The 17,114-nt window shown below is 39.3% G+C and overlaps 1 protein-coding gene across 1 annotated transcript in view; it reads left to right on the forward strand.

The window, feature by feature from the left end:
• Positions 1 to 17,114, forward strand: part of TRIO (trio Rho guanine nucleotide exchange factor) — a 247,376-nt gene that overhangs the window by 87,691 nt on the left and 142,571 nt on the right. The window contains exons 7-8 of the mRNA XM_086468999.1: positions 9,718 to 9,909; positions 13,203 to 13,334. Coding sequence (XP_086325125.1) covers positions 9,718 to 9,909; positions 13,203 to 13,334 — 324 coding nt within the window. The remainder of the gene's footprint in view (positions 1 to 9,717; positions 9,910 to 13,202; positions 13,335 to 17,114) is intronic.

The raw sequence follows: 17,114 nt of genomic DNA on the forward strand, positions 1-17,114 counted from the left end.
TAGGTAGAGTCAAGGCAGTAGAAGATGCGAGTGGAGAAGGTACATTTTCTACTTTTGCAACTCAGCTATGTTTGCGAAAGGTTTTAAAAAAATAAGAACTTTTTTAAAAGAGTAAAGCAAATGCTGGAGGACATTGTAATTAAGTTATGTAACATCATATATGGATGTAACCTTGACCATTACGTTTGGAAGGTGTAGGTTCACTCCACAGTCAGGGGGAATTGCTCCCTTATGGAGTACCTCGTTGTTGCCTATTGCTCTGCATATGAAGTAGAGCAGAAAGAAACTCACAGAAGGACAGTAGATATCATTGACATGAGATGACTTTTGGAACTTAGTAATTTTGGATGGCCTTCCAGGCAATTCTTGGCCTTGTATTTTAAAGATTAAATTCTTCTGTCAGCCTGTCCTGGTATTGGTCACTGTTGTCCTCTTTTTCTTTTTTCAAACTGGATGACTGTTTTTTTTTTTTTCTTGCTGCCATACTGTTCAGATGTTAACAGTAGGAAGCACTTCAGCAATGTAGCATAATCCCTCCTGCTCTGCTTTTGCTGGTAGTCTTTTGCTATTAATCTCTGTTCTGTCCATAGCAGTCAAATGAAGTAATTACACAGGACTTTTTCTCAGCCTGTACAATGATTTCTTGAAGCATGCAAAGAGCAGCTTAAATTTGGGGCAAATTAAACAGTCCAAATATTTAGTAGGGGAAATACACGCTGCAGCTTTTCAATGTGTTTCTTTAGCACAGACCCCCCCCAAAAGTGATTCTTTGGCACAGAATAGGGAATTACAAATTCAAAACGATCAGTCTCTGGTTTTGATTTAAGCACCATTCATATTTTCTGGGGTTTATTTGGTTAAATGGAAAAAGCCTTACATGTAGATTAGGACAAAGATTAAACTGAATGTGACATGAAAAAATTACTTGAACCAATTGAATTTTGTCAGGCTTTTTTTTTTTTCCCTTATCTTTTAACTGGAAAAATGTCAGGCAATCTTAACTCTGCAAGCATCTTCTCCCTGACCACTCTTCACAGACACTCTGTGCTTAACAAGCTACTATTTGTTCACTGTTCCCGTCAGTGTAACCCTTCAGTAATCGGTTAATTGAAGATCTTTTATGTGAATGCTCTAACACTAGAGATGGAATTTAACTTTTAACCCATCTACAACCATGCAGATTTATTCAGTTGGATGGGGTGGAGGAAGGAAGAGTGTCAACCACATATAAGTTTTATTATATGCAGGAGATTTTGAAGGCTTTTCGTTGTGGCCCTAATTGGACCCTAATAGGTCTTGCTTTCCAGGCAGTTTCCTTAAGCTCAGTTTAGGTGGGGGCTGTTCAAAGAATTAATGCTGCCTAAGCAGCTAAATGCAACCTCTTGCACTTGCTCACAGCTTAACCCTGATAATTGATGTTGCAGCTGCTTTTCCCAAGCATTGTGGTTGCCACAGGGCACATGCTCCCTTCACAGCAGATGCTATCCTATGTCAATAGCTGGCTCTCCCATCTCCCCTTTCTTCCCAAGCAGCAGCTTGGCTTTCTGAGAGGTGCAGGAGGGCAAGTTCTGCAGCTGTTTGTGCCATACTTGGGTGAGAAAGAGCAACAGCCTTTGGGTGAGATGCCAAATTTTTAATCTGGTCTTCCAGTCTGAAATGAGGAACCTGGATGTAAACCATTGTGAAAGTTACTTAGTTCCTGTCATGAACAGGAGCTGGTTACATCAAGGACAAAGAGGATTTGCTGGGTATTTTTTTTCCTTGTAATGGCCTTCTGCCTTTTTTAGAATCTGATTTTCAGTATTACAGCACAAAGTAGTTGGAAGCTTAAACCAAATACTGTAAAACAAAAAGGCAAATAATACATTGTGGGAGGAGATGTAAGTGCACATTCAGCAATTTCATTAGCAAGTGATATGTCTAGGAGTCTTGTGTATTCGGTATGTGATAGGCTCATGTGGTTGCACTTCAAGGTAACAGGAATAAGTCCATGGAAGTCTTAAGCTTAATACACAGACTGGTTCTCATAGCAATGAAACTGTCCCAGAGAAAAGCTTGATAGGTGCAGTGATGCACGTTGAAGGTGGACATACATTTGGTTACCATTGCTTAACACACGGATTGATGTGGCTAAAAAGGCTGCTGTCTGAACCATAGCTCACACATGCAGCTGTAGGTATGTGACGTGCTGTTACTGAATTCAAGAGGCTGTGCACTGATAAATGTCAAGACTCTGTCTTTATGGGGCAAGTAGATCCCATGTTCCCTAACTGTGAGGAAAAATAAACTCACAATGATTCTCTTCTCTAAAGATGAGGATGGATTTTCAGTACAATTTAAAAGGCCTGCTTTCAGCAACAGTAAATTGCTGTTGTCAAGTCCTGAGATTTTAGTTAAGCAATACTCAGTTTCAGCTTGAAGTTCCTCTTTGGGCAACTAAACCAATGTTTCACTTCTCAAAACAAGTTTTTAGTCCCTTTTAAGGGAGAAACTTGCAAATAAGGCATCATAGCATTTGCAAATACAAAAATTGTCTGTTGAATTTTTGAACTGCAAAAGCAAAGTACCCATGATTATACAATTAGTCAGTCTTGCATGCAAGAGTGGGAGAGACTGATTCTGTGTCTGTCCATTCTTTCCTGCCATTTTCCGTATGTCTGCTGGGACACAAGGGAAACAAAAGGAGTGATGTGAAATATGGGGGAGGTGGAGGAGGATGTTATGTACTTGAATATTTTCTTCTACTCTTCTTGCTAGACGAAATGGCCTTGCTTTCGTTACAGCTTAACTGTGCTCCTCACTGCACTGGTGAGGGTCAAAATGATTGGAAAGTGATGTAAGCAAAAGAAACTTTCTCTGGAGAAAGCTGACACTGGCTACTGTTAAAGGGCATGCTATGACTACTTGTCTTGGGACTGATAGAACCATTAATAGAAGCTGTGTTTGTTAACCATAATCCAAAAAGTCCTGTCAATTATAAGCATATTGCTAAGTTGATTAATGTTCTCAGAATAGGTTGTATGCATGTGCTAAACCATTTTATCAAGGTAGTAATCAAATAACGTCATCTAAAAAGAGAGTGTCAGAGATGGGCACTGGAGGTTAAAGTAAAAGTATGAACACAACACTTGAATATCGCTGGGTTTACAGAGTTAAAAGTTACAAAGATGACTTGCTTGGCATGCTCAAATCCACCCACAGGGATTGGTACAAATGAAAACATTAAGAAGGTCAGGTGAGGCAGAATCAGCTTAGCTGATGGCTAGTGTAACTTTCCTCTTCCTTTGTACTACTTGATATTGAGATTCTTTTTATTTTAAATATTTGTTTTGGTAACCATACTGAGTTGTTGCTTGAGACAGACTTAAGCACCATGTGACTTCTACACCACCCTGGGTCCTTTGAGACTTCAGCAAATGAGAGCAAGACCACAGGTTGTGAATTGTGCATTCTTCCTCAGATTGCTTTGAAGTGCAAATTTTCATGAAAGACTGTACAGAATGGTGAACAGTAGTAAGCTAGCTCTTCTATCTTGGGGGGCACATGTCTGTTTTGTGGTTGGGGGGGTGGGGGTTGGTTTTACTTGGGTTTTGTGTTTTGTTTTGTTTTTTTTAACTAATAGATTGCTTAGGCAAAGCTTTCAATAAAAATAAATAAATAAATAAAAGTCAAGTGGTAAAATCCATCAACTTTCCAACCAGTCTAACAGTCTGAGTAGAGATGGGGCAGTAGAGTATGTAAAATGTATTCAGTCAAGTTTTTGGTAGTTTTGAATAATCATAGTTTAAGCAAACCATGAATTTATGATGTTCTTGAAGTTTAGGAAATGCACAGCTGTAGATCCTGATCAGACTGGGAGGATGTTTTTTTTGAGTGCACATCTGTAAAGGAATCTTTCTGGTGCCAGAGCAGTTAATGCTTGGACATGATGTCTGGATGTCACCAACCTGAGAAGAGACTGAAAAGGCAAAATGAGTTCAGGCTATTTCCAGCTTCTGAGGAGCGCTTCAGAGTCAACAAGGTTAAATAGAATAGGCTAGATGTGTGACCCTTAAGAAGAAAGAAGCAAATAAACAGATTTTAAAAAGCAATCAGCTGATGAGGTGTTAAGACAGCAACAAGTATGTTCATGTCAATGGATCATGAACTAAAGGAATAGACAGTGATGTTACTGCAAAAAGCAAATCTTACTTACTCTTGATACTTAAGGGAGTACTGAACTTAAGATTTGTAAAGGAATTACTCTGATTCAGTTGAACCTACTAGAGAACTAGGTGCAATTTAGAGCCCCATGCTTACTGTTCTAATGGGGAACATCCAGATGAAAATGACACGGCTGTAAGGAGAGGTTGAAGGCATGGGCATTTACTATGAGAAAGTGAAGGTAAGTGAAAAATATGAGAGGAAAGAAGGTGATGTTGGTTTTGGACTGTATAGTCTTGCAGTAAAATTCCTCAGGTCCACCATGAAAAAAGAAGGAAAGAGAGATGATAAATTTGAAGAAAGTTAGAGGAAATTACATTTCACTCATTCCAGTGCTGATAGCAATGGTTAAATAGTTACCTGAGAATGTTTTGAGGATCCTTGTAGTTGAAGAACAGGTTAAAGACTTTCCTTAGTTTTAGTCTGGATGTTGCTGAGTTGGGTCTTTAAGGGGAGTGAACAAGTGATACCTCATCTTTGGAGTTATGATTCCCAAACTGAGAGTTTTACTGTTGCTGCAGGAGTGAGAATAGAAGAGATGTTAGAAAACATTTAAATCACTAAAAGAGGTGTTATTTCACACATTAATGCTACACCTTGTCTTGGTGGCCATTTGTGTGTGACGTGGCAGATGATTTGGAAATTCCATTGCTAAAATATTTCCATCACAGCCAAATAGTTCAAACTCTCTGTATAGAGGTGCCAGTTACGACGCTTATGGACCGTGTCACTGAGGTGGTTGTTTTTAACACTGTGTGCTTAATAGTGTCTGTGTCAGAAAACTACTGTTTGAAATCTTAGGGCTAAACAAACATTTTCTAAATGGGTCTGGGAAAATCAAGAAATAAAATAGAACCTTCAGGGCATCTGCCAGCTTTATTTTGCATTGAGCGTCATAGAAGTTCAGTTAAGCTGGCAGGCTGTCACCTATATTTTCCCCTGTGTATCTGCCTTTCAGGCACACACCAAAGAACCCCACAGTGCACTACAGCTTGTGTTAGGCTACTAATCTGTGTTGCCTTGCTGAGCAATGCTTTTTTATATGTACACTTCCTTTAGGGAATAATTCTGCAATGAGGAGCTTTCCAGATATTGTAAGGTGTCTTTTCAGCTTCTGGCTAAAGGGCATTGTGAGAGAAAATAATCATACTAAGTACACTTGTGTACTTACTGTATGTACTGTAATGCAGTAACTTGAATTGTTCCCTTTTTAGTTTTGTTATAATAGTCGTATGTAACACGATGAAAGAAATGCAGCATCGCTTTAGCCTTTCACTTTTTAGACAGTTGATAGGCATTTAGAAGCCGCAGATGTTTCATGCAGAGTCATATGATGTAAATGAGATGGCTGCATAAGTCTTGTTATTACCTGATAGCTGTTACTTCTTTAACTAAAACCACAATGTAAATCCATGCAATGAATAAGATGTCAGTCCCTTGGGAATGAGCACCAGCTTACTTGGAACAGTGCTTCTCAAACATTTGTCGTATAATAATGAGAGTGGACCTGCCTGTCCTTTTAGAAAATTGATCAAAATTTGTTAACCTTCAAGGATCACTTAAAGACAGTCCAATTTTAGTGAGCTGCTACTTAAGATTCTTTTCTTCCTTAACTACAGCTGTCTCTTTTGGGTCATTGCATTCTAAAATACTGAAACTTAAACTAGTAGATATATCAGGTAGTGAGGGATACGATGGTGGGGGGAGGGAAGGCTGAGATTATTGTAAATTTTTTTTTTTGTGGAAAGGAATGTGGTTTACATAGCTTGGAAAGTGTTCAACTGTCAGCATATTCATATTTGTACTGCAACAGGGGGTATTCTCTCACACTTGTGAAGCCAGATTGCCATGGGAAAACAAATGCGTTTTAACCACAGCTCAGTCTCAATTTGTTTAACTTCACATTTATGGTGCCTTGTCCTTCATATCTAACTGACGTTCCAGATTTTCCAAAATTCTTTTATTATAATACACAAACAGTTCAAATGGCAGTCTAATACAGCTTTTATTGTTTTCTGGTTTGACACTTGGGTTTTTTCCACACCACTGTAAAGACCATATAATGACTTTCTGGATTCATTTAGCCATCTCATATTTATGCTACATACACTTTAATAGGCCTAAATGCTCTCCAGTCTTTTAAAATTTGTTGGAAATAGCAGTTTTGTTCTCTTCCAGTTGTTCAGCTATGCTTAAGAGGAGAGCATAGATGCGTGGCATAACCTAAAAGATGAAAAGGTAGTATTGTACATGAAGGACAAACAGCCAACATGACAGTGCTGTGCTCAATTTAAGTGGACAAGCTGAGGCGTAGGCTGTCACGTATGCTTCTGCTTGCATACGTGCATACAGTTACAATTAATAGAGACCTGTGCCAGTTACCACTCAGGTGAGTCAGCACAGTGAAGCCTGGAAGAACTGCAACACTTGCTTCAGTCAGTCTATGTCAGGCTCTGGGCAGTGGCTCAACACCGACAGGTAATGGTTCCACCTCATATGCTCAGCATCTTCATGACGGTGGGTATCCACGTGCCAGCGTTCTCCCTGATCTCTCTTACTGGCAGCAGTATAGTCAGATTTTGGCACAGGCCGCTCATAACATCTGTCAGTAGTAATATAACCGTGTAGTTTTCCAGGAATTTCAGGCTTTGTTCTTCTGTCACTTGTTATCTGTGGCCTTTACTGAGGCTTTTTGCAGTCACTTGTGTCCCTGGCTCACTGGACTCAATTCCTCAACCCTTGATTGGGGAAGGTTGCGATGCTGCTGCTGGCAGGTAGCTAACTGCTCCGTAGGATTTCCTGCATGCTGGCATTCCAGAAAGCAGTGCGTGGACAAGAGGGAAATGTATTTCACTGCAGAGCGTTGAGATCTTAATGGTGTTTGTTGTTTTCTTCCCAACTGTTCTGTATGACAGTGTTTGGCAGTTTGGCCTCACATGTAGATTTCTAGGATATAGGCAAGAATGAGTGCAGCTAGCAGAAGTAGCCAGTGGATGCTGCAGTTCATGCAGAAAGTGCCAGTAACTCTGCCCAGGACAGCATCCATGTCCTTGGCAATGATGGTGATGCGCCTCAGGGCACAGTCCCCAGCTACTGCTGGACCGACTATCCCTGTAACATCAGAGGCCTCAACCCAGAGGGAGCTGCGGAAGGAGGATGCAGCTCTGTGGGTCCGGGCCTCTGGGGAATGTCTGTGGTCCCTTGCCAAGGCTGGGGCAGCAGGAGATGGTTTCCTTGCCCACAGGACGTGCAGTGTTATTAAGGATCTGTGTCACCAAGTAAAGGAGCTGCAGGAGGAGGTAAGCAGTCTGCACAGCATCAGAGATAGTGAGAAAGAGATTGACCAGATCTTTTCCAACACTCTGCAGCAGAGCCCAAACTACCAATGGTACTGAAAGAAGGAGGGTCAGGCAGAGTCTGTGCCTGTCTGTTTGGGAAGTGGAAACTCCCATGATGGTGAAGGTTGGAAGACAATGGCTTTTACCTCTAGGAGGAAGGTTTCTGCTCCAGCTGAAGACTTGCAGCTACAGAATAGGTTCACTGACCTCGTGGCTGATGAGGAGCTGGGAGCTGTCAAATAAAGGATCTGTGCCATCTGAGTCTGAGCCACGCACGAGCACCGAAAGGAAGAGGCGAGTGATAGTAATGGGAGACTCCCTTCTGCAGGGTACAGAGACCCCCATCTGCCAACTGACTCATTCTCTGTGGAAGTTTGCTGCTTGCCAGGGACTCTGATTTGGGACTTCGTGGAAAGACTGCTAAAGCTTGTCCAGCCTTCAGATTATTGCCCCATGCTGCTCTTCCATGTGAGCACCAGCACTACTGCCGGGGTGACCTGGAAAGTCTCAAGTATGACTATGTGGCTCCAGAGGCAATGGTCAAGGGCATGAGAGCCCAGCTGGTTTTCTTCTCAATCCTGCTGGTGAGAGGGTAGATGGATCCTGCAAGTCAACAACTGTTCAGACAGCTGATGTTGGCAACAGGGTTTTGGTTTCTACAATCATGGGACCCTCTCTCTGAGGATCAAGGATTGCTATTTGACTAAGTGGGGCACAAGTATCTTTGCTAGCAGGCTGGACAACCTGATAACAAGAACTTTAGGGTAAGAATGATGGGAGAGGGAGAAGAGGACCAATAATAAAGTGAGAAGCGGTAGGCTGGGTTGGCAAGCAAAGGGTTTCCTGTGATGTGAACAAAAGGGACACTAATCAACAAAACAGGGCTGAGCTGGGGTTGCTGCAAGTATGCACACAAATTAGGATGTACCTACAGACAAGATTATGTGGAAAGCTCTCATTCTCTTTCTCGGAAGTCACCATGACAGAGTTCTTCTCTGAAGTACCTGTATGGCATGCTTGTGCAGTACACAGAGGCTGAGAGATCTGGGATTGGTTACCTTGGATAAAGGAATGCTTAGGAGGGATCTTAAGTGTATAGAATTATAAATAACTGATGGGAGGGAGTAAAGAAGACAGAACCAGACTTTTCTCCGTGGTATCCAGTATCAGAACAAGAGGTAATAGGTACAAGTTGAAATACAAGAAATTCTATTTAAACATAAACCACACTGGAACAGGTTGCCCAGAGAGATTGTGGTCTCTCCATCCTTAGAGGTTCTCAAAACCCCACGGGCTATGACCCTGTGCCAGCCTGCTGTGATTGAACCTGCTTTGAGCAAGGGGGTTGGACTAGGTGGTCTCCTAGAATCACAATCCTGTGATTCTAAGAACTTCATTCTAGATGCATGAGAGTTAGCCCAATTAAAAGAAGTGTCAACTCAGCGTTAAATACATGTAGCTCTGGAAGAGCTACTCAGAAACCTTTTGGTGGAGGTGTTCTTGTTTCTGGCTTTGCAGGAATCAGAAACTCTTGAATGAAAATTAGAGTGACTAAGATCCGTCTGAGTAATGCCAGTATGCTAGAGAATCTTTCTGATCTTTGACTCTATTTGTCTAGTTTTTAGTGCTAGCTCTGAGGCAATGTAGTGGCAGGAAAACAAAATCTAAAAATGTTGAAATCATTAGAACTCAGGATTGTGTAATTTGCTACTTTAAAAGTAGAAATATTTTCAGAAGTTGATGTAAAGATTTGTAGAGTGATGTTGCACACATGCATAATATAGATCAAGTACTTACTAATTATACCTTGATTTTCTTATATTGTGTGTGTCTGAATATCTTGTTGATGTGAGCATCTGTAAACCTTCTTCTTGAGTATACTGCAAAATATGATTAGCTGCTTCGTTGTAAAAATAGGTCTTCATAGAATATGACTTTAAGCTGACCGTTAACATTAGCTTGGGACTCTGGTCATTTCAAGTTGGCTTTTCCCTTGTCAATAATACAGATAGGCTGTTACATTATACACCTAGATGCTAAAGTTAAGCACACACAAACTTGGATAATAAATGCAGTCTATTAAGCAGTGCTGTAGTAAAGAAGAATTTTATAGAAGTATACCTCTGTATTTAAGTGGTCTGCTAACTTCCACTAATTTTTCCTTCCTTCTCCATAGAATGTGTATGTAAACATAAACCGCATCATGTCAGTTGCAAATCGCCTGGTTGAGTCGGGCCATTATGCTTCACAGCAAATAAAACAGATTGCTAGTCAGTTGGAGCAAGAATGGAAGGCATTTGCTGCAGCCTTGGATGAACGTAGCACGTTACTGGATATGTCCTCCATCTTCCATCAGAAAGCTGAACAGGTTAGTGAATGGGGAGGGCACCAACAAAAGTGTCTGTGCTGGAATGTTGAATTGTACTGTTTGCTTTTGATTTAGAAAGAAGTACAAGAGTGATTGAAAAGGTTGTCAAGAAGGCCAGAGCATTCATTTCTGCTGATTTCAGCTGATACTCAAAAAACACTTCTCCTCATGACAGCCCGCTGCCCTTATATTCTCCACAAAATGCCTTGCCCATGTCAATGCAAGGTAGAACTTAGCCAAATTAACTATATGAATCAAAATGAATTTGACATAAAGGCTTAACTAGATGAAGCTTTTAAGTGGAAAGAAAGGGAAGAAATTGGTATAGTCAGTATTAATATAATGCTTTTCCTACATTCAGAAATCATTGCTTGTGCTATTGTCCTCACCATTCCACCCCAATCGGTCCTTGACTGTCAAGATTTAACTCACAGTAATTGCTTACAGAAGACTAAGTTGAACTGGCCTGAAAGTTGAGAAGTTAATTAACTGTCTTCTGAATCTGAAATTGTAGTGGGAGATGTTTACTTAGTATCCCATAAGAGATTCCTCCTATATGAAACAAAACTTTTTAGCTTTAGGCCTATACCAGTTATTTTAATTAAGTCATTAACTGTGTGTAACTGTCAGAGAAGAGGTATATGTAGGGGAAATAGGAATAAATATCCCCGAGTTAATAGTCTTGATGGTGAAAGCATGTTTTCCCCTAGAGGGAATTCAGTTCTGAAGAAATTGCTACGTGTGTGCTGAGTCACTCATTGATATTATAGACTGCCCTGTACATCTCTGGTGAATTTGGAGAGCGGAGGTTCTTGGATGGTTATGGCTGACTAAAGCCCTGGTGTACTGTATGGCTGCTGCAGATACTTTTCTTTCCATTTGCCTTGCTAAATTGGATCCAAGAAAAGGTCTCATGTTTGATATAACTCTAATTTGGAATAAGTGATGGAACCACTTGGGAGTTGGTAACTGCAGAAATAGAGAGAGGCAGCATACTTTATTTTGAGAAGTTTTTTTCCCGATTTCTACTGCACAGATACTCAACTTCATAAATGTGCAGAAATTAGGAATGTGAACATCCCAAGATGCAAGTACACATTGCTTTTCATTACATGAGTGATGACATTGATTTAACTGTCCTTAGACAGACTGAGGTAAAGTATATAGACTGATGCCGCTATCATAAGTATTTTTAGCAGGTTTTACAGAAAAGCCACATAAAAAGGAGATGAAGGAATTGTTTTCTGGTATAAAAGTAACCAACCCACTTGAAGCATTTGATAGACACAGTGTGGTAACTTATCAGTACTGATGCTTTTCTAATTGGTTGGGTTATTCAGGTTTACATTTAAGTACTGTCAGCCCTGCATGTAGGAGAGAGATGGTAAAACATGAACAGATAGGTATACTCTGACTTAAATGCTGCACTTTTTCATAAGAGCGTGAAGTTTATCAGAAGTCAGGGGAGTAAATTGTATGTGTGTGCGTGGGGCAGCTGTGGTAAGGGTCGGTGTTACCTTTTTCAACACTAAATGTGAGTGTAAATGGGAGGAAAGGGAATAATGAGAGAAAATAGTGCAGCATCTGCTGGGATTAATTTACTTTTTAATTGCTCCTTCTGTGGTTTTCGTTTTATGATTAACTGTGATGGATTGTCCTACTTGCTTTGTAAGATACCTAGCTGTGATATATTAGCTGTTTCATTACAGTGGAGAGTGAGTTCAAGGAAAGAGGGTTTGGAATGAGAGGAATGGCCCCTTTAGAGACCGGTGACGCTTGACCTACCTAAAAAGATGATTAAAAAATAAGCAGCCAAAGAAATAACACACCCTTCTTGAATGCATGTCTTGTCTTGCAAGTGACAGGTAAGTGTCGCTGCCTACTGTCAGAGAAAGTGAAGACTGCACCCAGCTGTCAGCACCTGCTGACCGGTGCAAGAGGTTTAACTCTGTGGTCCCGCATGGAGTTTTTTTTTAGTGTTCAGGGCTTAATGTTAGAGATTTTTGAACTTGTCCCTTAATGAAGTGAGAATTAAGTATCTTAAACTTTAAGTAATCTATCACCCTTTCTCGCAGCTTTCAAACAATAATGGAGTACCAGAAATGGTCTATGGATTACTTTTTCCTCAAAAAAAACTACATGTGCTCCAGGAATTAAGATATGTGTGAGAGAAATGGCTTGGTCTCTTGAAAATTTCTGAAACTTGAGCTTGACGTGAATAGAGGACAAATTTAGTTTACAGATTCCACATGTGCTTGGCTGTACTGTGTTTAACAGCTATGAAAACTAGAAAAACAGGTTATTTTTTCTTTCCTTTCCTAGTGTAACAAGGGTGTAAAATTCATGCCCCCTAGCTGTCGAAAGTAAGTTGACACAACTTCTCCTGTGCATGACAGAAGTTTCTTGTCTGTCAAGACAGCTTAAGCTTTAGAGATAACTTAGATTGTCTTCAGAAGAGATTCTGTTGCAGTATCCTCAATTTGCCCTGAAAGACTTGACTTCAGCAGCTATGCTGACATAGCTGTATGCTCAAAGTTCAGTGTTAGTCCTAAGAGAGTCCTGCTTAGGTTGTAAATCCTTTACGTGCTTGATGCTGTAGTAGCTTGCCAAATGGATTTAGTGCTTCTCTGCATGTAGAAGTTAGTGCTTTGGGGACTGAGATGTGAATTTGCTGTGCTCTAGCACTGCCTTGCCTCCCTTTCCAGTAAAAGAAACGATGGAGTGTTTCAGTGAACAGTTCACCATTAATTCTTTGTGTGTGTGTGCGCACACATGCAAAGTAACTTGGTTTTCTCTGAAGATTTAAAAAAGGTGAGGTGATACCTCATGAATATCTGGGTAAGAGCTCTGGGTCTGGACTGAAAAGTTGTAGCATGTTTTACCTCTTTGTGTAGACAAGATCTTAATGGACTTTCACGCATCTGAAATGGTAGGTGCAGGGTGAAGTAAACTTTTATTTAGCTGCAAAGTCAAGAAAAGGAGCAAGAGTAAACTTGAAGCATCAGTACTGCCAACAGTTTAATTGATTCTGAAGGCTGCCAACGTGCGACTAAGCCTGCCTGTCTGTAAACGGCTCAAAGTGTTCCGTATAACTAAAAGGACAAGTATAGTCAGACTTGAGTATTTGTTTCTATTCTGATATAAGCTTCATTTTGGTCAGTTCAGAGAGAAATACATTAAATTTTTTTCCTTTAGAAAAAGTCTTTTCAGTTGCTGTCACACAGATGCCGGTCCTTTTGTATATTACCAACATATTACCCAAAATCAAGCAGGATGTTTTTTCTCTCTTGCAGTACATGAGCAATGTGGATTCATGGTGTAAAGCCTGTGGTGAGGTGGAGCTTCCCTCAGAACTGCAAGATTTAGAAGATGCTATCCATCATCATCAAGGGATATATGAGCATATTACCTTGGCTTACTCTGAGGTGAGTGTCCTGTTTGTTTCCTTAGGTTGCTGACTTGATAAATTGGTGTAATGTTAAGTTTGGATCATGAACTGGCATCATTTGTTGCATAGTGCATTAGTTGGAAACTCAAGTGCCGGGCTACTTTTAAAATTTTGTGTGCTGGGCTTTGCTACTGTTGTTCAAAAGTTAAGTGTTAAAGTCTTCTTGATCTTCTGAAGGAAACTTAAAAGGCAAGGTGGAACCATGTGTGGTACAAACAACCCATGCAGTGTGCTAAGTATGTTTTAATTTACATTTGCATATACTGCCTTTTAATAGCAATATGATACTATCATTTAAACACTTGAAGGGAAGCTAGCTGGGGACTCTTTGGGAAAGTATTCTGTTGGCACGGATTGCTTTAAGTGTGTTTTGAAAATCCATCTCTGAAATTGCCTCACAAAAAAGGCTTAACCATCAAAGGTTGTCCCTTGACAAGCTGGAAGGTAATATACTTAGTTCTGCCAGCCTCAAAGACTCTTAAATGAACCAGTGTGCCTATGTAGTCAGCATTCGTAAGTAGAAAGCATGTCCTATGCTGCTGCTGTAATCTTGGATATTGCACACAATGAAGTAATAGTATTTCTCAGTATTTCTAATAGTTGTATTTGCAACTTAAGATAAAATGCTTATTCTGAAGGTGGCCTGGAAAACAATGACTAGTGTCTATTGTTTTTCTTCAAATTTTGTTTTCTCTCATGTGCTTTGGTTAGCTGAAGTGAGAAGTCTCTATTTCCTGTATTTCCTGTTGAGCTTTTCTTGCTTTCTTTTTCAGGGGTTGTTCTCATCATGGGGTTAAACTATTTTTGCTGTTAAACTGGACTGATGTTATTCAGGATTAAATACAGCAGCTTCTGTTCTTATAAAATTGTATAAAATTATGCATTGTATCGTGGTAAAAAATGGTCAGTGGACACAGGATTGCTTAGGCCACAGCTTGCACCTTCTTTTAAAAAAGGTCATATAGGATTGAGTTAATGGTTGTGATTTATACATTACATTAAAGATAAAACTACTTTCTGATGAACCAGCTCTATTATGGGCAACTGAATCGTAAGTCTGGTCACATTTAATTTAGCAGTAAAGGAAGGTAAGATTAGTGCTGATGATCAGTCCTATTGTTAGTATATCAAAACTGTTTTTTTTAAATACCTGCCATCTTACGGCCTGCATAAACTTTATTACCTTGAGTCAGATGTCCAGAGTTCACATGAGTTGTTGTTCTTTTGTGTAAAATACACACTGGTATCCCCATTCCTGCTGTATGCCACCTTGCTATGTCAACTGATCTAATGACATACTGAAGCATACTTTTGGTGATAAAACTTGTGATCTTACTACATGTACCTATTTTGACTCATTCTTGAGAGCATGTTTTGTAGGAAGGTTTCTTTTCTTCATTATAACCTCTCTTCATTGGTAGGATCCCTGCGCAATACAAGGAACAGATAGGTAGCACGTTAGTAGTAGATTTATGTGAAGGGACGCAATCTGGGGTGCATGCTCTGTGAGAGTGCAGTGAGCAATAAGGAGGCTAGGGCTCTTCAGAATAATGATTATAAAGTATTGAAGTTAAAATAGTGGGATTTTTAAAGTTTGGTTTTGTTTGGTTTGGATTGCATTTTTTTGTGTTTTTTTTCTTCAGGGATGTGACTGGATTAGAGCCTGCTGTTAAGTGTAGATAAATACAGTGGATTACCATGTTAAATACTGTTTGCTTCCTGGTGATGCATAAAGAAAATAAATTAGATGGGTAGATTATAGGATTGCTTTGGCAAATACCTTGAAAAAAAGTATTTAGTATTTCAAAGCTGGTTTGTTGTTTGGTTTGGGTTTTTTTGACTTTGGGCTAGCAAGAGATTTTTAACAAAATCTTGATTGGTACTGCTTAACACCCCCACCCCCCCCAATAACATTTGATTACTTTCTTCTGATTTCAAGTCATTACTTTTCCCTATCTGGTAAAGCAATAGCTTCGTCTTTAGCAACCAGAATTGGTGCAGAAATAGTAGTTGTATGTGTATGTACAAGTCATGTTCCTCCTCTGGACAGAAGGTTTTATTTTGCCTTAGTTAAACACACATTCCTTTTTGAAGATTGATGGAGTTGTCTTTCTGTGTAAAGATATTACAGAACTATTGCTTATCGTTATTAGATGTATGACTTCATTTCTGTTACAGCACGGAGCTCCTTTCATTTTGTGATGAATGAACAGTGGGGGGAGAGAGAGAGAGGAACACTGGAAATGACAACACTTTGTCATTCATTTTAGATTACAGTGTCTTGACAACACGACTTGGTTGCAAAGTAGAAGACAGTAATTTTAAGAGAGTAAATGCTTTTAAGACTAGACAGTCTGATTTTACTGAGGATAATTACTGTATATTACTAGAAATGTAACTTACTAGCTTACAATCTTAGATAACTGGTGTGCTTGAAAATCCAATAGCTGTGCCTTAAATGAAGTTATATATATAAATGAAGTTATGGATCTCACTGAAATCTTAAGGTAGTCATGCACTGAGAAGGAAGAAAACTTTGTGTTAACTCTAAAGAGGAAATGTGCATGATCATTTGTTTGTAAAGCTAATAAACTAATCAGACCATGGGGCTGTCACAATTAATTATTTTTCCACCTAAATTTCATGGACTCCGGTTAGATAATTGAAGTCCATTATCTTGAAATATTTGGAAGACTAGATAATTGCTTTGGATACAGAAAAGAAAAATATCATCATTATAATAACTATTACGGACTGTACTCTTTTTCTGCCTGACTTGACTTTGTAGAAGCTATTTTTCCAAGTGAGCTTCATTGTCTATGTTGATGCTTATTACTAAACTGAAAAAGCTTAGATTGGAACTGAGAAATAAACTAACTTATGAACTAATTATTAGAAAAGAATTTTCATTCAGATCTGTTTGACTACTGAATAGCAAATTTAAAATGTGCCTAGATTTAGTGAAAATTCTTGAAAATAGCCACTGGGGGAAGGCCTTGACAAATTTTCTGTTTCTGACATGTCGTTGATTTGATGGATTCAGACTATTGTTTACACTCCAGTCTTGTGGGTTTGGATGAATTTTTCCTGCTTGTTAGATTAGCTATTAGAAAAGTTCTTTACAGATAGTTGTATGATACTGAATTGTAACAGTTCTCTGAGCTTCATGCTAAAAGTGACAGAATAGTTAAACACCAATGAAAAGTGCTTTCAGCAGCCTTGGGAAGTGCTAAATGTTAACAGTGACCAGGTAAGACAGGATTATTGCATTTTAATTAGCATGCAAGGTAAATCTGAATATTTTTGCTGTGATGTGAATCAGAGAAGGCAACAATTAGAAATTACTAATATTACTTGTCAGCATCAGTAGTTAAACACATTTTGGGAAAAGACTATCTTTCTGTGCTGCATGGAAAGGTTTTAAGTGATTTAATCAGGTTTAAGTTTGCCATAACAACAGTTTGCCTTTGGCTTACCAGTATCGGTAATAATTTAGAAGTTATGTGTCGTGTCAGATCAAATAATGTCCGAAGTTTGTATCTGTTGGTCTAAATGTATTCATCAAACTAATATTAACCTATAGCAAGTAAACTCCATGTTCAACTTTACAGCAGATGAAGATGCTCCTGGAAGGATAATTCTGGGAAAATGCTTAATTTTAGGTGCTTTGTGGACTTGAGAACAAGCTGAAGAATATTTATTCTAAGTTAGACTTGACCTGTTTAAAAAAAAAAAAAAAATCACTTGAAAGGAAAAG

This window comes from Leptosomus discolor, chromosome 8 (assembly GCF_034619465.1).
Source record: "Leptosomus discolor isolate bLepDis1 chromosome 8, bLepDis1.hap2, whole genome shotgun sequence".
Lineage (NCBI taxonomy): Eukaryota > Metazoa > Chordata > Aves > Leptosomiformes > Leptosomidae > Leptosomus > Leptosomus discolor.